Genomic DNA, 27,099 nt, shown 5'->3' on the forward strand with positions numbered 1-27,099 from the left:
TACATTTTTTTTCTTTTTCTTTTTTCATGAGTCTTGTCTTATCTTGGTTCTTTCCTCTAACTTTGTATACAATTCTGCATAGCTAGGTCTCCCTTTCCAAAAGAAATCACCTCCTTTATGTAAAAAAGTAATCTAAGAACCTTCCTTCCTCTTCAAAGTAAATATCTAGAATGTAACTCTGCCTTTAATTTCTCTCTTCCAGTTCTAAGTCTTCTGATTCCGATCCAAACCACTGACTAGAAATAACTCTAAGATATCAAATTACTTTCATCTGACAAAATGTGCAGTTTCCTTTGTAATATTATTCTCTTCAACTTCCCTTCTAAATTAAAATTAGTTGACCATCTCATCTTTTCTCAGATGATCTCATGTTTATTTCTGACTCCTGGTTAGTTTATTTTTCTTATTAAGAAATATTTTCTCTGGCTCCTTTTCTCTCTCTCTTAAAGTCACTCCCATTTCAATTTGCCTTAGGCATAAGTAAGTCTTGGGTACTTCTCTCTTCCCCAATAGAATCAGAGATTTCTAGTTGAAAGGGATCTTAGTGCTCAGAAAGGCAATTGGTGTTGCGGTGGATAGAGCAGTGAGCCTGAACTCAGTAAGATCTGAGCTCAAATCCAACCCCAAACACATTTTTCTAGCTTTGTGATCATGAGCAAGACACTCTTTGCTGCAATTCCTTCAACTATAAATGGGAATACTAGTAGTAATGACCTCACAAAGTTGTTGTAAAAATCAAATCCAATAAGTTAATATTTGTTAAAAAAAAAGAACAACACAGTGACTGGCATATGATAGATTCTATATAAATGCATATTCTCTTCCTTTTATATCCCCCCAACAATTTTACACTTGAAACCGTGGCCCAGGGAAAGGAAGTAATTTGCCCAAGGACATATAAAAGATCTGAGAAGCAATTCAAAATCTTCTGACTTTCCACAATACCTCTTTTTTACATTCATTACAGCAATGAAACAATTTGATCATTAGTGATTTCTAGTTTGTTCCATATCTTCTTCCACTTGGATGTTCCATAAACACTGACTCCTTTCTATGATGGTACACACCATCTGATGCCATTCAACTGTAGTTACTTAGTAAGCATTGTTCCATGAAGAAGTCATACTTCAAAATGTTTGATCTTAAAAATGAAAAACCCATTCAAGACTTCAATTCATTTAATGCCTTTCCCCCTACATCAACTGAACTTATGAAAAGAAAAACTTTTTCCCTGGAAGAAGATTTAGTTCAATAATACACCTCCTCTCCTCTCCTCTCCTCTCTTCTCTTCTCTTTGGCAGCTAGTCTTGGAGTCAGGAGGACAGGAGTTCAAATCCAGCCTCAGACACTTGACTTTTACTAGCTATGTGACCTCAGACAACTCATTTAACCTTCATGGTCTCACCTCCAGGGCCATCTCTAAGTCATCCTGATATATATCTGGCCATTGGACCCAGATGGCTCTGGATGAGAAAGTGAGACTGGTGATTAGCACAGCACTCCCTCACACTAATATGTTTCATGTGCTTGTCATGACATCACCTCCCCAGATGTGGTCTTATTCAAAAATGAAGGACAAACAAAAACTTTCTATTCTGCTATTCTATTCTATTCTATTCTATTCTATTCTATTCTATTCTATTCTATTCTATGCTATTCTATTCTATTCTATTCTATTCTACTCTACTCTATTCTATTCTATTCTATTCTATTCTAAATTTATAGTCTATTCTATTTTGTTCTATTCTGTTCTATCATAGAAGCATTTACTGAGGTTTTAGGATGAGCAGTAAGGTGGAGTAGAGGATAGAGGGAGTAAGCTAAAAGTCGGGATGATATGGGTACAAATCTTGCATGTAACACATTGACTTCATGACCCTGGGCAAGTCACTTAATCCCATACTAAGGCAAATGTTTCAGTGTAAAATGGCTGCAAACAGTTGTTACCTATCTATTTATACAGGTAGAGAGAGCTTCTTTACCAGGAAATCTGTACACCAATGATATCACAGATCCAGATTGGGGGGGGATATAAATTGATATGCTAAGTGTTAAAAATACAGAAACAAAAATGAAGAAGGCCATGTTCTCATGGAATTACAGGGGAATACACAGATAAGTAGGGAAATTGGCATATTAAGTCTGGGTTTTAGGAATATCAGCATAGTAACTCTGTGGAAGGATTGGATAAGAGGCATCAAGAGGTAATTTGGGAGTCTTCTAAAATAGGTCAGATGAGGAATGATGAAGGCCTTAGGAGTAGATCCATTTGAGACACATCATGGAAGTAGAATTGACAAGAGTTATTGGATACAGACTGGATAAATATAAATGGGTTAGAATAAAGAGTCAAAGAAAGCTATGAACTATGGAACTGGAACTTTGACAGTACTAAGGAGATAAGATAGAAGGGAAGAAAATGAGTTCAGTTTTGAATATGTTCAGTTTGAGAGGCTTATTGGACTTCAAGGTGAAGATGTCCAGCAGACAGTTGGCAATGTGGGACTAAGGCTCAAGAGAAGAAGGCCTATGATGTGGAACTGGTGATTATGTGAGTAGAGTTGATCATCAAAATAGGAAATATAGGAAGAAAAAACAATGTAGAACAGAGTCCTGGGGTGTACTCATATCAATTAATGCTGATGGTCCAGAAAAGGAGACAGAAAGAAGGAACGACCTAGGCAAATAAGAAGAGAAATAAAAGAGGAGTGTTATTAAAAATACCAAGAGCATAAATGAAGAGGCAATATGGTCAATAGTTTCAAATGGTACAAAGAAGTTCAAAAGGAGTAAGATGAGAAAAATCATCCTGATCATAAGAATTCTCTTTCTCTCTTTTTTTAAGTGTTGTATGGTTTCAAGGATTTTGGGATATTAAATTCCTCCTAAATTGAAATCTTGAGAAGTTTTCCAGGGCTATGTTAATTCAATAATATCTGAATCCATTAATCATTTTATCTCTGCCAAAGAGTTAAAATCTAAAGATAGTCTGCAAGTGGGAAAGTTCTCCCCCTATTCCTTGAGAAGAATAAATTTTAAACAAAAAAATCAATATAATTCCTTACAAGATTATGGGAACTCAAAATCAAGAAATTATAGCAATTTTCTAAAAAGTGACACAGAGGATACAGTGCCAGTTCTGGAGTCAGGAAGGCTCATCTTTTTCAGTTCAAATCTGCCCTTGAACACTTACTAGCTATGTGACCCTAAGCAAGTGATTTAATAATGTTGCCTCAGCTTTTTCATCTGTAAAATGGTCTAGAGGAAGAAATGACAAACCACTCCAGTCAGTATCTTTGTCAAGAAAATCCCAAATAGGCTCATGAAGATTCAGACGCAACTGAAAAATGACAGAACAACAGCAACAACAACAACAACGACAACAAAACCCCCCAAAGCATATTACCAGTCAGGCATATGTCATTTAGGAGTAACTTTACTTAGATGTAATTTAAGAGTTGAAACCATGACATTCAAAGAAAAGAAGCAGCTGCAGTAAACAACTAGTGAATATTCTTCAAGCAAGAAGAGCTATTAAAAATGCTGGCAGAATGATCACAAGATTAGCACAGTATGAGCTGAAATTCAGCAAAATAATCTTTGGGTGCCAGATAGAAAAAACATACTTCTGCTCTAAGTATACAGGGGCAAAAGTAAGACTCACTTAAAAAAATTAGTAAGACAACTTAGAGCCAAGAGTATATTCATGAAGAGTCAAGGACATGGTTGCATGGCAGTTCTTTAAGAATATAATCTTTGAAATTAATTTGGTGTTGGGAAGAAAAGTATCTCCCTCTATTCAGGAGGCCCATATCCAGAAATAAGACTGGAGGACAAAGTCTATATAAGATAAAAAAAGTCTAACAACCTTGTCAACCAGTTCTATAAAAGAGAATTTTGATGCCAGAAAATTTATTAATTGAAGTATCTATATGGAGTTCTTATTAAAAATATCTATAAAAAAGTAGTCACTGAATTATTATTAGAGAGAAAAACAAAGATCACCAGTATTTATGGTCTCAGGATTTTTTTGCCTTATGCAATATCTTGAGATGTTAGAGCATGGATTAGTGTACAACCTAGATAAAAAGTTAGGATCAGCTGATCCTGAGAAAAGACTTAAAAATAGGAAGTCCAGTCATGGAATACAGGATAGATAAAAATGGTCAAGGTTTAGACTTAAACTCTCTTCACATCAGCACAGAAGGCAAGGGGTAGACTTTAAAACTTATAGGCTCACAGTATAGGAAGGACATTGACTATCTTCCTTCCTTGCTTCCTCCCTCCCCCTCTCTCCCTCTTTCCCTCCTTTACTTCTCTTGTCCTTCCTTCCTTCCTTCCTTCCTTCCTTCCTTCCTTCCTTCCTTCCTTCCTTCCTTCCTTCCTTCCTTTCTTCCTTCCTTCCTTCCTTCCTTCCTTCCTTCCTTCCTTCCTTCCTTCCTTCCTTCCTTCCTTCCTTCCTTCCCTCTTCTGTCAGGAACACAATACATATGCAGCCCTTCCTGGGTTCAATATCCCAGTCTGTACTGGTATTGGCAGGTTACATTCCCAGAGTACAGATTACTGTAAAGTTCTAAGAGCAACCCTGAAAGATTAAGATTTGTTATATTTCTACTTCTAGGAGTGAAGGGGAAGTGTTTATGTCTTTCCACAGAAAACTATATAGCAAGGGATGAAGGGGAAAACCATTGGGGCAGCAATAGAGTCAAGCTATGAGCCTTGATTGTTGAAAAATTGAAACGTGAAGGTCTTTATAAAAGATTGTTTTACTGTTCAGAAAAAATAATTGAAATATTTATGTGAAATTATTAAAAAAATCTCTGTAGAAAAAGTAGCTACTTCAACTATTACTAGGGTGAAGAAAGAAGATCATCAGTAATTATATAGTCTCAGGTCTTTTTTTGCCCTATGTAACATCATATAAGCTTCCTAAGATAACAAAAAAAAACCACAAAAAACCCCAGCAATCATTCTTATTCTCTCTGCTTTACATTTGAGATTCAATATGATACTTGCTTATAACTTTGTCTGAAAGGATGTCATCAAGCCACTATTCATTATTTTTCAATCACTTTTCTTTTCACACTTAACAATAACTCCTTGGGAGCATGAAAGTGAAATATATTTCCTTATCAAAACGTTTTTCTTCTCTGACTTCTGGGTGGAGAGCAATGATTTCATTTTCTGTGATTGGAATATATAGTCTACATGCAGAATAGCTCTATATTCAAGTATTCTTTTTAGCTGTGTGGGAATTGTGTCTGTTCAAATCTGAAACAACCCTTTGGAATGGTGTCTTTTAAACTAGGGAGAGGTACATTTAGAAGATGTTTTGAAAGAGGTCAGGTGGCTAATGCTAAATGGAAGACCCTAGTTAGTTATTCATAAGGTAGTTAATGGAGAAATAGGCAGAGATACTTACCCTATCTACAGTCACATATATAGAGTCCTTTAATAAGGAGCTCATTAGATCTTCACAAAAGCTCTGTTATGATCATATATGACAGCACCTACCATTGTGAGATCAGTCAAAAAGCATTCATTAAATATCCACTATAATCCAAGCACTCCTAAGTGCTGTGCTCCTATTTACCCCCATTTTTGAACTGTGTAAACTGAGACCCAAGAAGATTAAGCCATTTGCTCAGGGTCACACCAGCAGTATTGGTAATTGTAAACCCAAATTTACAATTTGGGTCTTCTTGACTCCCAGGCCAAGATTCTACTCATTATGCCATGTTTACTCTACATAAGTAACTTATTCTTTTTGCCTTCCATTTCCCCCGCCCCCAAAGCTGATATAGTTACTATTAGTTATTAGAGCACCATTAATTGATTTGGGCTGCCTCAATGAGACAATAAAGATATTTTTAAAATGCTGATAGGATAGAGATATGAAGTATTAAAAGGGGGCTAATGTCCAATGTAGTAGAAAGACATCTCTATTTTTTTGAGGGGAATAGTATAGGATAGTGAACCAAGAACTAGCTTGGGAGTCAGAAATAATGGGTTTCAAATCCTGCCTCTGAAATACAGCATTTAGGTAATCTAGGTGAGTCACAACTTCTCAAGCCTCTCAAACAGCAGTCTTTAACCATATGTAGAGATTTGCTGATTTGAACTATAGATTTATATATTATATATATATATACTATATATATTATATATCTAAAATAAACTATAGATATACTAAAAGTTGCATAATACACAGATTTCTGAAATATATGTGCATGTTAAATTTTTTTAAATTACATTGGTAGAGATTGCATGGACTCTACAGATAATTATTCAACAAATTAAATATTTTTGAAGTAAATCATTACCTCTTTCTATGTTTTGTAAAGTTAGAATAAAATATACCAGTTTTCCTAGAATGAGATATACCATGGTGCAGTCATCTTCTGTCTAGGGAGAGACATTCTCATCTGCAAGACCCTGTGAAAAATCTGTTCTCTGTAACTACCTCAATGCCTTCTTGCTTCTTAATGCCAAAAAACCCCCCAAAACAAAACAAAAACAAAAAAACCCATCAAGGCATCTGTTAGAGAAATAAATGCTTAACTTGAAGTTTTTGAGCATAGCACTGGGTCACTCACATCCTTCAAAAGAAATCAAGTTTTGCTTTTTTCAGCTCCAGTTTAATATCAGGTTCTGTTGTCAGACTGAAATTGGGTGTTGGGGTACATGATGAGAAAAAATGAACTGGGCTTGAAAGTAGAATTAAGAAAAAAGACCAAGGTCTCCTTCTTTAGTAAAGGGACCAAATACATGAATAATAACATTTCTTTTAGAAAAAAACTTCAGAAATAGGTAAATTTTCATTGTATGAGGAATTGCCACTATTTAGTGTCCTGCATTAGAAATGAAATTTCTACCACAGAATGGATGACTAAATTAGATTACAAAATAAATATTAATAATCTATGAAAGAAAGACCAAAGATTTGGCTTCAGTAAATGTTTGAATTCTTTTCAAAAACTGTGCTCTTGAGGCAATAACTAAGATGACCACTTGAGGGCAATAATGTAATTTCTTTGCTTTTTCTTGTAGCTAGAAAACTTGCCACCATTTACACACACACACACACACACACACACACACACACAAACACACATCCAATTACATGAAAAAAAATTATTTGAATAGACATTTTTTTTCTGTTTGAGCTAAGAAATACCTTCAGTTCATTTAAAATGTACAACAGAAAATTAAAAAAAAAATAAGGGTTTTTTTTCTCCCCCCAAAAGGAACAAAAGAACACAAAAATAGTTTAGCAACTTAGCATGTATTTTGGGGTTCTTCACACAATGGACAGAGAAGAAATTGTTGTTATTAATACTAACAATATAAGTGTTTAATAAGCAATATAATTTGCTGGAGGAAATTAATTTCAATGTGCAATGAAGATGAAAGCTCATACACTACCTGTCTTCTATCTTGTCTATCTTCTTGTCATGAACTGGATTTTCTGGTAACATTTTTGGGGAACATTTATTGCCTTTTCTTTCAAAATTATGGTTTCATAATAATATTGGTCCTTCTAATCTCGAAGAACATGACATCAGGAAAGTGATGTAATGATTTGTCCTTAAGATTGATTAAGTGAGGGGACTTGTATAAACATGCCATTCTTCTTATCCCATGTGAACCAATGGTTTGATATAATAAGATCAGGACAGTTGGTGATCATTTCTATTCTATTCTTCTCATCAACCATATTCCCATCAGAAACCAAACACTTTGGTTTCCCTGAAGCTGCCCCACATGGAATTAATATCACCAGATCACTAGTTGGCATTGTTTATGGTCAGAACTATGGTCAGAACTGATTAAATTAAAAGAAGTTATTTTTATTAGTAATATACCTTGTAACAGTTCAATGAGGTAGATCACAATTACACATCAAAAGAAATATGGTTCTTTAAGGTAGAGTAGGATGAAAACATTGCCAAATCTGTATCAACACTGTAGTTAACTTTTTCTCAACCAATCAAGCAAAAATTAACATTTAATGGTTTTTCTTGTATCTTTTCTACATATTAGTCATACTCAAAGCTATCCATCACTTCAGAATTGCAAAATATAGCACCCTAATCCATGTATTCATGCTTGGGGACTTGAATATACATATCAATAGTATCCTAGTTGCTCAGAGTCCTCTGCAACCATGACTCAGTCACCTAAAGGATCAGCCAGGATTTATATCTCATCCTCATGACTCTTTTGTATCAAACCCACAATCTTGAACTCTGGAAGTCTCCTCTGAAAGCAAATGTCCTATCTCTGCCACACTCCTCTTAAGCTCTTCATTCCTCTCAAGGCTGCATCAAACTCTTCTGCCAAGTCACAGTTGTTGCTTTTTAATCCTGAAGCTTCATTCTAGTTCTGGACTACCCACCCACCTCTGGAAGTACCTTCCACCTCTACGGCCTCTACCTCTGATTGGATGCCTCCTCCCAGAACCTCCATTTTAAGGAAGGTGTTCAGTCTAGTTATGTCTTAATATTCTCCAGATTGCACTTGGAATTTTCTTCTATGACCTCTTCAAGGAAGATTTCCTTGTTCTTTCTCTCTACTAAAAATATCTTGCATTTACTTATCTGAGTACATCCAGTCCACCAAGGGTATTTAAGTTCCTTAATGGAAAAATACTGTTTTGTCCACAACTCCTTAAATGGTGCTTTGCACATAGAAGAATTTTAATGTTTGTTGAATTGACTCTGAAATGACTTGATACAATCTAATGAAATTAGTGCTAGAACAAGTAAGGAGGTATTATTTTCATCTTGGTTATGCCTGACTCTAAGTGACCTTTGGAAAGTTACTTGATTTCCCTAAGCTTCAATTTTCTTATTTGTCAAAATGAAAAGGTTAGATTAAGACAATAAAATCCCTCATAACTTTAGAAATCTATGATCCTATGACCCATGTTGCTTTGGGGATACCTCCGAATTCAAAAAGATGCAAATGATATTCAATGTACAAAGAAAAATCAAGATACTAAAAAATTTAATCAAGTATATATTTCAAGTTAGCAGTAAGTAGAACTAACAACATTACAGAGCTAGAACTAAAAGGGATATTAGAGGTTATTTAATCTAGACTTCTCTTTTTTTTTAGAGATGGAAAAAAACTGAGGCCCAGAAAGGTAAATAACAGAGTGATATAGAGAGACAAAGGTCATACAAAGCAGTATCAGAGATGGGATTTGAACCAAGATCCTAATCTTTCCTCCCCTCCCCACATTCTCCCATACCAGTTAGCCTCCTAACTCTTAACTTGATCTTTATAAGGTCTGTATTCTGTCAGTCTTTCTGTTTCTCCTCTCAAAAAACTCACAACTAAAGGAATTTCTACAAAATTTTAGTCTCTAGTATTTAGCCCAGTAAACTACTCTATTTCTTTTTTGTTCTGTGCTTTGTTGACTTGATTACATTTTTCTTCTCTGTTTTCTCAAGTCATTGAATTTCTCTCTGGCTACTTAAAGTATTTTCTCCTTGATCTGGAAGCACTGGAATTTGCCTGTCATTTTCCTTGGAGTTTATCAGGGCAATTTCCCTTATAATTTCTTGAAAAATGATGTCTAGGGGGCAGCTAGGTGATACAGTGGATAGAGCACCGGCCCTTGGAGTCAGGAGTACCTGAGTTCAAATCTGGCCTCAGACACTTAATTACCTAGTTGTGTGGCCTTGGGCAAGCCACTTAACCCCATTTGCCCTGCAGAAACCTAAAAAAAAAGATGTCTAAACTTTTTTTTCATGTCTTTCAAGAAGTTCAATCATTCTTAAATTATCTCTCCTTGATTTATTTTCCAGGTCAGTTGCTTTTATGATGGCACATTTCACATTTTCATTGATTTTTTTCATCCTTGTAATTTTGTTTTATTATTTTTTGAAGTTTCATGGAGTCATTTGCTCCTACTTGTTCAATTCTAATTTTCAATGAATTATTTTCTTCTTTTACCACTTAGTCAATTTTATTTAAGGAGTTATTTTGTTCAGCATTTTTTTCCTCTTTCAAAAAACTATTGTCTTTTCATAATTTTCTTGCATTGCTCTTTTTTGCTTATGAAATCTTTTTTTTAACTCCTTTAAAAATAGCTTTCTTTTGCTCTTCTAGAAATTCTTATTGGATTTGTGTTCAAACCTTATTTTTCTTTGAGACTTTGCTTATAAATTTCTTCCTCTCCTTCCATATCCTTTCTAAATTTGTTTCATGAGCTTCCCTGAGACAGTAGACATTTATGGTCAAGTTCCTTTTGTTGTTGTTGTTCATTTTCCAGGTGATTTCTTGACTACTTTTACTTTATGTTAGAGTTGGGCTTTACTGACCTGGGATGGGGAAGAGGAGTCCCTGTTTCAAGCTTTGAGCTGTTCATGCAGTTAGTTCTTGGGGGAGGGAGGAAGAAGACCAGAAGACATCATGGAGCTGATACAATGACAAGGACATGAATTGGATTTAGCAAGGCAGATGCTATGCTTACTTTCTCCTCCGGAGTCATCTATATCAGTGGCCAGATACAAATCAAGATGACTGGACATGGTCCTGAATATGAGACAATCAGGGTTAAGTGGCTTGTCCAGGTCACACAGCTAGTTAGTGTCAAAGTGTCTAAGGCTAGATTTGAACTCCAAACCTCCTGACTCCAAGGACAGTGTTCTATTTACTTCTCCACCTGGTTGTAAATTTTCAGTGTTTGCAAGATTGTGTAATTTGGAGAAATGTATGGTTATTGCTGTCTTGGTCTTTATTCTGGTCCTTACCCAGGAAAGGACTACAATCACTAATATTTCTCTCTTCACTTGAACTATGACTCAGAATTGGATAATGGTCAATGGAATTGTTAAATAGCACCTGTTTGTACATCCAGTATCTGTTCAGTCACCTTTAGCCTCTTTCTGAACAGGTATCTTTATGGCTCCTTTGACAGTGAGGGTTCCCAGAACTACTGCTGCTGTGACTGTGATATTGCCCTTGTCTTTAAGTCCCAGATCCCATTTCAGTGCCTCACATCTTTTCTTATAAGTTTTTAGGGCTGGAAAAATGCCTCTCCCCAATCTTTTGCTGTTTAGGCCTCTTCAGAATTCTATTTGATGCATTATTTTAAAGTTGTTGGAGGGGAATGTTGGGAGAAAATGCTCTGTCTCATCATCTTGGTTCTGCCTCCAAGATTACTCTTCTATCTTGATTTTACTTAAGTCAATGAATTTCGTTTTTTTTTTTTGTAAGGCAATGTGGTTAAAACTGATTTGCCCAAGGTCACACTATTAAATGTCTGAGGCTCGATTTGAACTTTAGGACTTCAGAGCTGGTATTCTATCCACTGTACCATCAGTGGCCCCCTTTGTCATTGAATTTCTAATTCCACTAAGTAGTGCTGGAAGGAAAATAAACCCTGAAATCCAGTAAATTCAGGTAATCATCAAAATGAAATTGGTCTAATTGAAAGATCTCTGAATATGTATTGACCTCTTTACAGCTCTTCCCATCACTAATTTCTTCTTCCTCTAATTCAGTGGTTCTTAACCTGGAGTCTTTGAACTTGTAGTTTTGATGTTTTGAACTTGGAAACTATTTTCAATATAATTAATTTTCTTTGCAATTTCATGTATTTTGTTTTATGCATTTAAAAATATTATTCTGAGAAGAGATCCATGACACAAAAAAGTCATGAATCCCTGATACAGTCTAATCGTACTTCATCTCCATTTTTATCTTCCTAGTCATAGGACCATTTTTATTTTCCCATGTTGATAGCATCATAGGAACTCTCCTGTTCAAAACTTTTGCTACTAGTAAGTTAAATTTGACTTCCTAGATTTCTATGAACAATCTGACTCTAGGATATCTTTCCAGGCTTATCTCTCACTACTTCCACTCACATGCTCTGTGCTTCAGTCAAATTAGATTACTCACTGTCCTCTATAAAAGAACATCATTATGACTCTAGTTTCAATGTTCTCTATGCCTAGAAAATCCTTCTACTTCCCTTCCACATCCATAACTATCCGTTGACACCCTATTCATTCCTCAAGGTCCAGCTTCCATGCTACATTTATTATGAATGAAAAGAATATTCAGTTTTAAACCTGGTTCTAACACTTAGCTCTTTGATCATATAAATCACTTAAACTTTCTGAGTTTCAGTTTCTTTCATTCTAAAGTGAGAGGGCTGAGCTAAATGATCTTGAAGATTTCTTCAAGGTTTTAACACTATGAGCCTATAAGTTTTCACTGATTTTTTATCCCTTCTATCCCCATAACCAGTTGAAAGTCATCCCTATCTAATCTAAACTCTCATAGCACTTTATATTCTTCTTAGGCACTTATCATAATCTAATTTGTTTTTTTACTTATCAGTGACCATGTTTTATCTCCCCCTACTAGATTATAAATTCCTTGAGAACAGGGCTACTTATTTATCTTTGTATCTTTCCCAGCTCCTAGTACAGTTCACCGCACACAATATATGGTTTGTTGAAAAAAAATGAAAGGATGAATGAATGAACCTAAAATTGAATTCAACTATTATCTAGCTAGGCATCCTTTCTCAAATCCAAGGAGAAAGTGAAACTGCTGGAAAATTTAAGTAAAACCTTATTTTTTTTAAAAAAAAGCTGAATAATGTAGTTATTTGGGCAAAGGGCTACTTAATGATTTTTCATTTTTTTTTGTCATAGTGGAGTCATTGATTCTTTGACCCTTTATCTCTCTCTCTCTCTCTCTGCCCCAGATACATTATTCACCAAAACAAAAGAGAGAAGCCAAAAACATAAAGATTATCATACTTCATAGGCTTCATTTTTCTGAGGATATTTAAAATCTATTCAGGTGGTTTAAAGTATTACTGAAATGAATCTACCTGCCCCTGCCACTGTGTGCTCATCCTTCACTCTTAAGGATTCCTTCATTTCTTTAAACCTGAGAGCCCTAAGATGAAAAGCACCTCAAGAAAGACTGTCTCTTATAAGGAAAAAACAGAAAGAAAAATAACTGACACAGTTAATTTACAATTGTTTATCTAAGCCCCAAAGGCTTAAAGGAATTGTAGATTCCAGGTATTGGAAGGCAACATTTCTTTCTGGGCCATATTACTCTGATTGATACTTTCTCACTCTTACAAAAAATTAGCTAACAGAGTTGGCTAATAACATATTTTGACTAAAGGAAGAATACAAAAATAGCATTAATTCATTACCTCTCTTGGCTCAGTGAGATATGGAAGGAGTTAATTTTCTTACCCTAAGTGACCACTGAATCCTTGAACATAAGCCAACTATATATATTTTTTGGCAAATGTAATTAATATTTATAACCTAGCTTGCCTACTTATCTTTGAAAGGGTAAAATTAATAGTAGAAATGAATTAATTAATGTTGCTTACACATTAACTATAATCAAGAGTATATTTTTAAACAAGAGAAGGTTTAAACTGAGGTCTCACTTTGTACACCTCTGACTACATGTCAGTAAAAGAAACTGTTCCTGAATGTTATGGGTAGCCCAGTCTAGTCCAGCAATGATACTATATTGGTGGAATGAATGCTATATAAAAACTGTGTTAATGAAGAAACGTGATAGAACACCTCCAATCCACCTCTTCATGTATATGGGATGTCCATAGGTATTGCATATTGCACATGTTTTTGACTTTTTCAACATATTAATAAGTTGTGCTGGTTCTTTTCTCTCTTTTTGTATTTAAGAATACTTTTTTTTTAGGTTTTTGCAAGGCAAATGGGTTTAAGTGGCTTGCCCAAGGCCACACAGCTAGGTAATTATTAAGTGTCTGAGACCGGATTTGAACCCAGGTACTCCTGACTCCAAGGCTGGTGCTTTATCCACTATGCCACCTAGCCACCCCAAGAATACTTTTTTTTTAAATATGGAATGACTTTCTGGGAAAAGTGGGAGGCATAGGAGGAACAACAACAATAATTTAAAAACCAGAAGACATCAATTAAAACTTATTTTTAAAAAACTATGTTAAGTCTAAATCAAATTCCCCAGTAACTAAGTTGATAGAGCAGAGATTAAACCCTTCCAAAGTGTTGAGAGGAAATGTTGTATTTCTGTTTTGCTATTTCCTATAAGTAAAAACCCCTGTGTAAAAGCTAATTGATGCTAATTGGTGATATGGAAATGGAGGGGGTATGTTAATTATAGATAGTTAACAGTGGAGAGAAAACAGGGGAATGGAGACTCAAACTAATAGTATTAAAGAAAGACATCCCAGCTCCTCAGAGATGCCTTGGAAAAAGAGGAATCTAGAACGATTCCTTCACTTATTTTCTATCAGGGAGCTGCTTTCAATATTTTAACAAACTTATAGTTCTTGTTAAGGAACAAAACCTTTATAACAATAGAGTGGAATGTAATTGCTTTGAGTTGAGGTATGACTTCTCATTTTACTTTTATAACTCAATGTCTTGAACATAGTTGATACTTCTGGAAAGAGCCACTACTTGTATAACAAAATGATAAAAAAAAATAAATGATATTAAAGCAGCTAGGTGACTCAGTAGAGCATCATCTGTGGAGTCAGGAGAACCTGGGTTCAAATCCGGTCTCAGACACTTAATAATTACCTAGCTGTGTGACCTTGGGCAAATCACTTAACCCCATTGCCTTGTAAAAACCTAAAAAAAATGAATATGATATTATTGTGATCAGAGGAGAGATATAAAAGTTAACTCCCTTCCATTCCCTGACCCATTCCTTTGCAGATGTGAAGAACACTCAATATATGCATGGATGTGGATATTGAATAAAATGTCAGACTTTTTTGGCATGTGATGCTGATTAATTTGTCTGAACTTTTTTCCTTCCTTTTAAAAAATCTTATTATAAAGATAAAGAATGCTTTTCTGAAATGAGTTGAGGAAGAAGGGACCAGTGGAAAATGCAGGTGACATATAAGTCATATTAATAAAATTTTTCTTTAAATAATAAAGTAAATGCTAATTGAATTAAATTCTTACTTCAGTATTTTTTATATTATTTAAGGCAATGGGGTTAAGTGACTTGCCCAAGGTCACACAGCTAGGCAATATTTAAGTGTCTGGGGTCAGATTTGAACTCAGATCCTCCTGACTCCAGGGTCAGTGCTGTGTCCACCGCACCACCTAGCTGTCCCTTCAGTATTTGAAAAGACCCCTTGCTATAATAAGAGGTTTGTATTTTTGGCCCCAAATAATTCAGACCATTATTCCTGATCAGCTCTTTCCTCTACCTTAGGAGATGGTCCTTTTGAGTTGCTCTGGTCAAAGTAGTAATGCTTTTCTCTACATTTAGAAGGACGTGAGTCATAATGGGAGCCACTCCAATTTAATAGGAACTGTTAGAGTTTTTACTTCATATCAACAGCCTCTTAAAATAAAAACTACAGATCAATAATAATGAAAAATGGAAATTAAAAGAATCTGAGATTTTGCCTCATATCCAGCAAATTGACAAAAACAAGATGAAAGCAGTATATGTTGGCCAGCTTGTTGAAAGATAGACACAATGCAGATGGAACCATTCTGGAAAGTAACAGAATTATACTAACAAAGTGACTAAAATTCCCATACCTTCCAAATCAGATATCCCACTGCTAAGCATGTACCCTAAAGAAGTCAAAGATTTTAAAGGGAAAAAAGAGAGATAAAATAAAAATAAAATTATTAAAAATACTAAAATATTTATTATAACATTCTTTGCCGTAGCAAATAAAGTAAATCCTCACTGAGAATAGCCAAATAAACTGTAGTATATGATTGTAATCGGTTATATTACCATGCCATGATAAATGATGGCTATGAAGAATTCAGAGAAACACAAGAAGATTATTTGATGTGATTCAAAGTGATATAAATAAAACCAAGAGTACAGTATACACAATGACTATAAATTTTAAATGGAAAAACCCCCCAAAATCAAAACTGAATGCTACATGATTATTATTTCCAAACTTGGTCCCAAACAAGAGATACAAGAACACGCCTCCATCCCTTCTATGTTAGGGTGAGAAACTATGGGTTTTGAAAACTATATATATTAGATTTACTCGATTCATTGGTTAGTTTTGTTGAACTGTGCTTTTTTCTTCCCCCTTTAAAGTCTGTTATAATGATGACTCTGGGAGGAGGGGAAGGAATATTTTTGAAAACGTGATACAAACATATTAATGATTTTTAAACATTTGGGTATTACTCATGCCCTTGTGATGCATCAAAACTGAAATGTAATGATCATTATTGTCTTATGTGGAAAGAGATGATAAAAAATAATGCCCTTCAAAATGCACCAGGACCCTCACAAGAAAAACAAACAAACAAACAAAGCCTGTGAATAGTCAATCCCTTCTTAAGTACAATTACCTAAGTTCAGGGGTTAGTTATGTATAAAAATATACAAAATCATTATTGGAAGCTTTTATGGATATTATTCAAGTATATCAAAACAGACCTTATACTTAAAAGCATGAGGTTTTAAAATAATATACCTGTTGTAGATCAAGAAAATATAGAGTAATACTAATAACAGCAACCCCTTCTTATAATACCTAATTATAGTGTGTTCACATTATTTGATTTTTCTAATGACCCCATGAGAAATGATTGACCTACATAATTTTCCCATTTCCAGAAGGTGAAGCAGAGATGTTCAATAGTTGTGTGGTTCACATGGCTAGCCTATGACAGAAATAAAAGATACATCTAGTACTCATTTTCATTTATAATGCTTTTTTCACTGCAGCAGTACCAACTTGGATTGATTAGCTAAGTGGTACCTTGCCAACATTTAATTTATATGTACTTTCAGATTTTAATTGATATAAATCATTCTAGATATACACGTTTATACACAATGTTTATTTAAAATCACACTTCTAAATGAATACATTTATTGTAGTCTATGGTTAAATTCAAATATGTGTAGGTTCAGTTATATATCAACCCTTCTCTTAGACGCTGGGAATTATAGTTTTATTCACATTCTTTCTATTGCTGGTATAAATCTCTTATGCCTACTATAGGACTGGATGCTCAGTGAGTTAGTACCAGGTCTACAGCTTCAGCTTTATAATGAAGATCAGAAAATAAGCACTTCCTGGGAAAAGAACCCAGAGTGAAATTTTATCCATGTTTTAGAAGATGCTATTCATTGACAATCTGGGCAGACATGAGCTAGGTCACCTAATATTATGAAAGGCATTGCAAAAACACTGATAATAAAAGAAACGTCATGTCATATTTTCAAAATAAATAAGGATTCAGATCTTCTTCGAAAGAAATCTCAAAAATGATGTTTCCTTATTTGCCACCTGTAGTTCTCATGTATAGGGATACTGGTTTCATTAATGTGAGTAGGAATTTTAAGCAATGGAAATGGAAGACTGGTCCCATGACAGTCTTGCAGCAGGAACTGAGTATTGGTGATTTACGACTTCAGGGCAAGCAAAAGGACTGTTTTAGCTTGGGTTTCAATTAGAGAGTCTTCTTATAGACATCATCAGGAAAGGTTGAAATTTCTTGTAATTCCCCCCTTTCAGGGTTTGTGAATATATTGGGGAAATGCAGGTAATAGTCTCTGTCTACTATATTTATCAGAAACATACTTCAAAATCACTGCAAAATAGTGCATTTGATTTAGGTACAGTGAAAGGGGAAAAAAAGAGTCAAGCAGTCTTTGGGCAGTTAAATTCTTTTTTTAAATCATCTCCACAGAACTTTTTGAATAATAAATTCCCACAAACCAAAATAAAGTACAGACAAAGAGTCTTGGGTCTGGGAAATAGGAGACCTGGATTTGTTCTACAATTCTGTCTTTAAATAAATATGTTATCCTTGAACAACTCACATAACTTTAATCTCCTCATTTTTAAAATGTAGTGATTGCCCTTGAAAATCTCTATATTTCCTTCCATTACTTACATTCTAAGACTCAAAAATGTCTTCAAATAAATGTCATGGAATCAAGCAAGGAATTCCATCAGATTTTCTCTCTGTTGGAAAAATTAAGCCTGTGACTAGTTGCTTTTGTGGCAGAAATCTGAAATTATATATACATATATATATATATGTATGTATAATCTGTGTTTTATATATATAATATATATATATATATATCTGTGCAGCTATAGATATATATCTTTCAACCAAAGTAATCAGCTCTAGTCACAGGTAGCCCATCAATTGTTGGAGGTCACAAAAATGACCTTTTCATTAAAGATCTGTTTATTTTCCAGCTAACAAAGGGCAAGGGGGTTTTACTTTCTTACATTTTTGATTAAGGGCAAAGAATTTAAGACCATGAAAGTGAATGCAGAGCTTCACTTTCTTTTAGATTCTCACTGACATTTATGTGGCACTAGTAGTTCCATTTAATATGAAGTGGTGCTCAAAAGATTCTAGCTTGAATCCAGGAGTCCCCAACTGCCAAGTTTGGTTATAATATTGGGACAACCTTTAATCTAATAGTTAAAAGTAGCCTTTGGGAAGATTCTTCTTCTGCTTCAGCAATAGAAATAACCTGAATATTTTGTTTTGGAAAATATGCTTTATTCATCCTATTCTTGAATAAATAAAATAAAAATTGAGTCATCATAGCATAATATAGCATCCTTTCTAACCTTAAAAAAGCTGCAAAAAGAAATGTTTTAATATCACATCATAAACTAGAGTGAGCATACTCTAAGACATAATTTTTGCTTTAATTTTATTTTTTAAATTAACATGACCTTCAGAAAAAATCTAATTCTCAAATTCTTAGTCCTATTCATTTTCTATATGTAGGATGTTGGGTTTAGAGTATTTTTTAAGCATTTATTTAATGAAGTCCTTTTCCCCATCATTTTCCAAATTTATATTTAAATTCACATCACTGTACCAATAATTCTTCCTATTTTCCCAACTCCCACTAAAGCTTTAGAAGATAAAGTATCACAGCAGCAGACCTGATTGGAAATAAATGAGCTCATAGTTATATCTGTTATTGCTTTCATTCCTCCTTCAGCTGCCAGAATGCTCTATAAATGGCCAATGATAACCTGCCTAGCAGGCTTGCCTTGGTGCATGCAGAACATAAAACCTTACTGATTTGACTAGTAACCTGGACCTTTGAATTCAGGACTCATTAGAGAAAGGGATAAAGTCACAAACTAAACTGCTATATACTTAAATAGTAATAGCATGGCTCATTATTGCAAGATTTTATATATACTCAGGGTCAAATCATCTTCCTCCAAACATAATAACTGCATATACTAATGCCATGATAAACCTAGTTAGTCTAAGATAAGTGCATTAGTCTTGCCTCCAAAAAAACTGTTTCAAAAATTTTCTGCTGCATTTTTCTTTCACCCGGAGGTACCTAGCAGAAGCAGAGTTTGGAAGGAAGAATGGGTGATTTAAATGAGAGCAAGTAAAAACTAGTTTTCTAGCAGAAGCAATAAATACTAGAGTGTGAATGAAATATTTCCTCATATGCTGGAAGCCTATCTACAGCATCAAGTAGGATTCTGGCATTTTAAGGAAATAATTGCCCTCTTGCTCATTTACTGTGGAAGCCTGCCATTTGCAGTCTCCCTTCGACAGCAGGCTTACTGCAATATACAGGAAATGTCAGCCTTGCCCTGGAAAATACAAATCCCAAAGTGAGGAAAGGAATGAGGAGATTTGCATAATTTTCTCTATCACCACTACATCTGGCACTTGTCCCACAGGTACTAAAAAATGATGAATAAGAAACAATGTAGTGAATAAAGAATGAACATCTAAGGGGAACCACAATATTGAAATTCATCTATACTTTTGTTTCCTCTTAAAGGAACAGATTCACAAAATTCATATTTTTATGAATTTTTGTCATATTTTACAGACAACAAAACAAAAGTACAAAGGAAAGTAAAATAAAGAAAAAAGCAAGATTCACAAGAATGTACAAATTACCAACTGTGACTCCTTAAAAGATTAGTTGGGAGAAAATTACACAAAGGATTCCCAACCTGGGGAAAGAATGGAGGACCCTATTAGACTATTCTTCCACTGAAAATGAAAAGAATATTTTCATTATGTAAGACATCCAAATTTCCCTTTTAAAAAAGAAATCAAAGTATGATTCCTTGGCCATAGATTTAAATAAACACCAGTAAAACTAGGTCTGCATCTAAGAAGAAATTCTCTAGGAAATCAGTTTATTTTTGAAAGTTTTTCATTAAGAATTTAAAATTTAAACATAGTCAATTTGCAGAAGACCAAGTTTATTCTTTTTGAGCTCTGCTTTGAGACAGACAACCATGGACTTTTCTTTTCTATTCCTTAAGTTCAGCAGCCTCAACTGGGTGGAACTCATAGCCTCCTTTTATCCATTAAACATATATTCATTAAACTTCTTTTTCAGGTGAGATAATCTGTCTTATTCTATTGAATAGTCATTTATTCCCTCCTTGAAAACATTTTCATCTCTTCAAAATCATGGCAAATTATTTTAACAATTTAGGAAATCAAATCAAATCAACTGAATATTTATTAAACATCTGTCTAGGGCAGGGCACTTGATACTTCAAATGGATCTATGATCTGATCAATGTAGATTTCCATCATACTAGGCAAATTGCAACCTAGTCAATGAATACCCATCTTGTATAGCTATCACTCAGATCCACCAACAAATTCAGCAAAAGACATCCATCAGAAAGAACTTCTGAGGGACATCTTTACATCATACTGACTTTTTCAGTATACAGATAAAAAAATAAGTTATTCCAGCATCCTCCATTCTTATTGTGGGATACTTTTGTTTTAGTCATACAATTCTCTGAGGTCATCTTCATAATACCTTCAGCATAATGCCTAATTCATAATGTATATTGGTCTGATCATGCTTACCATATGCCTCTATTTTCCTTTCAGCTTTAGTTCCTTAGTGATAGTGGTATTTTATGACTAACAGTCATATTATGTAGGAGAGAAATTAGGTTGTTAAAAAATACAATTGCCCCAAAACAATCCTTTCTACTCTCTTTTTCCCCATTTAATTTTGGCATTAATTCATATTTCATATGTCTATATCTATGTCTGTTTCTGTCTTTCTATCTATCTATACCTATACCTATACATATATCTAGGTTAACTGGATGTTGCAGTGGATAAAGCACTGAACCTGGACTCGGGAAGATCTGAGTCCAAAACTAGACTCACATAATTGCTAGTTATGTGACCCTGAGCATGTCACTTGAACTCTGTTTTACTCAGTTATCATCTATAACATGATCTGGAGAAGGAAACATCAAACTATTCCAGTGTCTCTGCCAAGAAAGACCCAAAAGCAGCCACAAAAGCTAGGACAAGACTTAAAAAAAAGATGAAACAACAACAAACAATATACTTCTATCTTATTAATATACATTTATATTGCTTTATCTATAATAGATATATCTCTATATATTTCATATCTATATCTCTATATATAGATATATATGAACACAAGATTTATAAATTATCCATCTAGCTGTATAGACAAGTATAAGCAAGTATTCATCATCCAATTTGTTTTGTTAATCCAAAATCTTTTTGTTTGACCATGGATCTCACACTGGCAGCTATGTAATATTCTAGGGTTTTAAGCAATGAATACAATGTAATTTTTAAAAAAGGATCACTAGAGATGGTCCTCACAAAATACTGGAAATCTTACTTTTAATTTGAACTTCACACTAGACCTCTTCCTTAACAATGGAAACTATCTTTGGTGAATATTCATCCTCCAGTTTTATTAATGGTAGCATTGCTTCAAGAAACAAAGTTATTTATATTGCTACATTTTTGCCCCAACAACATCACCATGATGTCTATACTCCAAAGATATCAAAGAGAGAAGAAATAAAACCATGTATACAAAATAATTATAGCAGTTCTTTTTGTAGTGACAAGGAAGTTGAAATTAAGCAAATTCCTATAGTTTCCAAGGAATCATATATAAGTTTGCAATCTTCATGGAGAATATCTTGTTGAAGAAAAGTCCATAGATGGAATTTCACTCCACAAAATCCAATGCTTTTTTATAGTCAACAGAAATTGTACATAGTGAGATTTTTGCATTTTCTATGCTTTTCAGTCAATTGCATGTATTATGGTAAAGATATGGTACACTGTGAAATAGCTACTATGAAAACCTGCTTATTTCCTCCAAGAATGGGATCAATAGAGAGTAGATTATTATCTTACAATTTCTTACAAATGAAAAAGTAGTCATAATTGTTGATGTTTTCTTAGTTACCTTTTAAAGTAATAATGTCAGAGATTTTCCCATACCATTGACATTATTCAGCTCATCATAAGCATAGATTACACAATATTCTCAAAATTGTGTTTTAAGGATCTTCTCTATGTATACTACTTCTTGTCTAGCTGCTTTTTCCATCTTCATTTTCTCCAGGACCATATCACTTCCTCAGACAGCACATGGGGTAGTAATTTTAAAGTCTATGTGTACAATTCTACTGTCCCTAAAGGGCAAAATCCTACCATGTATTTAATGTTTCTTGAATGTTTTACAATGCATAATTATAAAAATACAATCACTGTATTTCCTACTGAGTGGGCTGAAAGAATTGATAAGGGAAAATAATCCTACTTTTATTTTGTTATAATGATGGTCAATCTTATAAGAGATATCAGCACTATGTTTGAGAAGCAGTTTCTGTGACAAGGTAAAAAAATTGAACTAAAATGATGCGTTTAAGGAAAAAAATAAATATAGCCCTAGTAGTCCCTAGTGAATGACACTTTCTAGATCATTTTTGAACATGGTCCCTGGTTCTATTAAATGAAAATCTCTGCTTGCAGCAATAAAAAGGATGATTCTTTGTTCAATGGAAATTGATGATCATAAAGGTCAGAGAAAGGTAATTCAAGTTGTTTTACTTTTGTTCAGTTCACTTTGCGTAAAATAACAGATTTAATATAAATGGTACCTTGACAGTGAAACGTTTTTTCTTGGGTGGATTCCAAATGGTACCGGTTGAATGAATGAAGGCCCGAAGAGGTGTTAAAGATGTCACTAACACATATGCTTTAATGATCACAGACAGGTCTTTGGCTTTAAAAAGCTGCTTATGTGTCACAGGGGCTGGTGTTTGGTTCCTGAAAAACAAGAATAATAAATTCAATTTCTGATTATTAAGAGGTTGATTAGCAAATTGGGCTCTTAATCCCTTTTACCTTTCAACTGGAGTCTAGCTTTTAGCAATATTCATGCTTGTTAGCATTATCACCACCAGAGGGGAGGGCAGTTAGGTGGTGTAGTGGATGGAGCACTGGCCTTGGAGTCAGGAGGACAGGAGTTTGAATCTGACCTCAAACACTTCACTGTTACTAGCTGTGTGACCTTAGGCAAGTCATTTAATCTTGATTGCCTTGCATCCAGGGTCATCTCCAGTTGTTCTAATTCATATCTGACCCTTGGACAACACAGATGCTCTGGAGAAGAAAGTGAAGCTGATGAACTTAGCACAGCATCCCCCTCACTCAAATCCAACTCATGTGCTTGTCGTGGCATCACCTCCCTGATGTCATGATTTTCTTTAAAAATGAAGGACAAACATTATTATACCATCAGAGGGTATACAGTGACAAAGAAAGGAGACAAACTTTCCTTAGTTTTGATACTGATGATATATTTGTTGAAAAATATGTAATATAGTATATGAGTTAAAATATGGTTTGAGGAATATCTTTAGATTTCAGTTATACATACTATACACAGGCTTAAAGAACTGTGCATTCCATTTGACCCAGCAATAGAACTATTAGGTCTGTATCCCAAAGAGATAAAAGAAATAAGAATAGGACATTTATGTGCCTATGCATATATATATATATATATATATGGATAGATATAGATATAGATGATATATATATATATAGACAGAGAGAGATAGAGATAGATAGATATAGATATAGATATAGATATAGATGTAGATGTAGATGTAGATGTAGATATGTGTTCTTTTCTACATTTAATTTAATGTTTCTCAATTACATATAAATAAAAATTTCAATTTTCACTTAATTTTTTATGAACATATCCTCTCCCTCTCTTCCTCCCTTATCCCTCCTTGAGAAGGCAATCAGTTTGAAAGAGTAATGGTAGGGGTGGCTAGGTGGTGCAGTGGATAAAGCACCGGCTCTGGAGTCAGGAGTACCTGGGTTCAAATCCGGTCTCAGGTACTTAATAATTACCTAGCTGTGTGGCCTTGGGCAAGCCACTTAGCCCCATTTGCCTTGCAAAAAGCCTAAAAAAAAGAGTACGTAGTGATAAAGAATTGAAAATTAAGGAGATGACCATCAAATGGTGAATAGCTAAACAAATTGGGATATATGATTGTGATGGAATACTATTGGGCTATAGAAATGACAAACAGAACAGTTTCAGAAAAACCTAAGACTTACATGAACTGATACAAAATAAAGTAAGCAAAAGCAGGAGAACATTGCATGCAGTAATAACAATATCATAGTGATGATCAATTGTGAAACATTTATCTACTCTCATCTACACCCAAGACAATTCCAAAGGACTGAAGATTAAAAATGTTATCCACCTCCAGAGGGTGAGAATTGATCAACTCTAAGCTCAGAGTGAAGCATATTGTTTTTTACTCTATTTTTTGGCAACATATCTAATATGGAAATATATTTTTACATGACTTCATATGAAGAATGATATAATATTGTTTGCCTTCTCAGTGTGTGGGAAAGGAACTAGAGGGAGGAAGAAAATGTGGAATTTTTTTTTTAAATGAATGTTAAAAATAAATAAATGTAACACTTAAAAAATTTCAGTTGTTCACTCAAAGTATATAGTCAAGGTTTGGTTGATATATGGCAAAATAAGTGTTACATAATTCTAAGAAAAAATAGTTTCCCTTTATTTACACATATGTATATTATGGATATTTATGGATATTGTCTCATATACATTCTCTTCCTTTGTCTGTGGCCCTCTGTCTTTCTTTGATTTCCTCAGGTTAAAAAGAAATTTCAAGATATCCACTAGCTAAACCTATCAGTAGAAACATCCAATACCAATTAAATTGGTTCAATACATACAGTATTAAGAAAATTTAATTTTTCTTTTCAAAAGAGAATAGCATGCAAATTTAATGGCATTTGAAAAAAAAGCAAATATACAATCCTCACCATATATATTCTCAAAAGACATCTAAATTTGATAGACTATACTCTTTCTTTACTTGTACTCTTTACTTAAATAAAGGCAATTGTTCCTGGGGAGTGACTTGCCTTTATTTTAAAATGAACATTTTTCAAGTCTAGAATGGATTACTATTCTAGTCCTAAAAGAACATGGCTGTTTAGTTATGCATTAGTGTTGAATGTTGATTTAAAAAAAAAGAGTAAATGCATCTAAGCATTGAACAAAAATTTAAGTTCTTTTTTTTAAACTCTAAAGACATGTGTAAATTGCTGTCTTTCTTCTAGTATTTAAGTGAGTGTTTTACTATGATATGCTTTGAAAATCATAAAGATTTTATCAGTATACCTGAAAAGGCTAAGTAATGAAATATATTCATATCAAGCATTTCAACTCTCCAAATATGCTGTTTTCCTTCCTTATATATTCCTTCTATTTAGGGATTGTATCCCAAACTCCAAGACAATGAACTTACAGCTGATGGGGCCAGTTCCAGAAGGGTCTTCGAGGTACAAGGGGTTTTCCATGAGACTTCTCTGTCATTGAAAGGTGTCTTGAAGTGCTCAGATTTACCTGGGTGGGCTTGTTCAGGCATACAGAAGCAACAACTGGAAGATTCAACTCTGAAAAAATTCAAAGCAAAAGATAATTATCCTACTATTCCCTCGATACCCCCACCCCTGAGTGAAGAGAAACAATGTTAACCTATATAGAATTGAATTTTACATTGAAATATGTAATCCTATCTGCAACTCCATTTGAATCATTTAACCAACAAGAAATAATTTAAAGCTGATAATGCACTGATACTATGCTATGTGCTGGGATACCAAGAAAAAATGAAATGGTCCTTGTTCTCAAGGAAGTTTCAATCTAGTCAACAGTTTACTGGAAGTGGAACATATTTCAGGTTGGTTTGCCTGTTGTTGTAGAGTTATTTTCAGTTGTGTACAACTCTTCATGACCCCGCTTCATTTGGGGGGGGGGCAAACATACTGGGTAGTTTGCCATTTCCTACTCCAACTCATCCTATGGATGAGAAAACTGAGATAAACAGATTTAAGTAACTTCCCTAAAGTCAAATATCTAGTTAAGTATCTGAGTTTAGATTTGAAACTCAGCACTCTAACTCATACCAATACACAAGGGGGAAAGTGACCTTAGACACCTACTAGCTGGGTAACCCTCAGCAGGTCACTTATTTGCCTCAGATTCCTCATCTATAAAATGACCTGGAAAAAACATTGACAAACCACTCTGGCATCCTTTCTTAGATAAACCCAAAGAGAGCACTGATGGGCCATGGTCCACAAAGAGTTAGACACAACTGAAAAATTGATCAACAATGCCTTAACTTCAGTGACAAATCCCCCTTAAGCTAATTTATACCCAAGAAAGTTAGGAAATGGGATCTAGAGTAGGAAAATACTGGCTCTATGTTAGCCACACAGAGGTATAAAGCTTATTTCTTGTTCACATCATTGTGTAGTTGAAAGAATATTTTCTGGGAATCTCAAGGCATTGCTTCTAACTCCAATTCTATAAGTTCCATGTCAATCAACAAACATTTGTTAAATGGGTGCTAGTGATTAAGTTAAAAACTGGAGTTAAGAATCAAATGACAAATAAAAAAATAGCCTCTTTCCTCAAAGAGCTTATATTCTGTATACTACTGTATCAGTTTATTTTTTTCACCTAGGGTTATTAAAGGACAAAATGTCCTCCAAGGTCTCAATCAGCTCTAACATTCTCTGACTTAAAATAATTTGTTCCCTATACCAGTATTCTGAAATTCTCATTGGTCCTGGTAATGTTGAAATATGATGTTGTTATTATTTTTTTAATTCAACAGCTTTATTGAACTCTCAAAACAGAGCAAAACCCTTAAATGATTTTCCC

General features: G+C 34.2%; 1 protein-coding gene across 1 annotated transcript in view; it reads right to left on the reverse strand.

Annotated features, from left to right (window-relative positions):
* The window catches only part of CPED1 (cadherin like and PC-esterase domain containing 1), a 407,812-nt gene that overhangs the window by 248,704 nt on the left and 132,009 nt on the right, over positions 1-27,099 (reverse strand). The window contains exons 6-7 of the mRNA XM_074193820.1: positions 25,676-25,823; positions 22,961-23,129 (exon numbers count right to left, since the gene is read on the reverse strand). Of these exons, the coding sequence (XP_074049921.1) occupies positions 22,961-23,129; positions 25,676-25,823 (317 nt within the window). The remainder of the gene's footprint in view (positions 1-22,960; positions 23,130-25,675; positions 25,824-27,099) is intronic.

Source organism: Macrotis lagotis, chromosome 7, assembly GCF_037893015.1.
Source record: "Macrotis lagotis isolate mMagLag1 chromosome 7, bilby.v1.9.chrom.fasta, whole genome shotgun sequence".
In the NCBI taxonomy this organism is placed as follows: domain Eukaryota; kingdom Metazoa; phylum Chordata; class Mammalia; order Peramelemorphia; family Peramelidae; genus Macrotis; species Macrotis lagotis.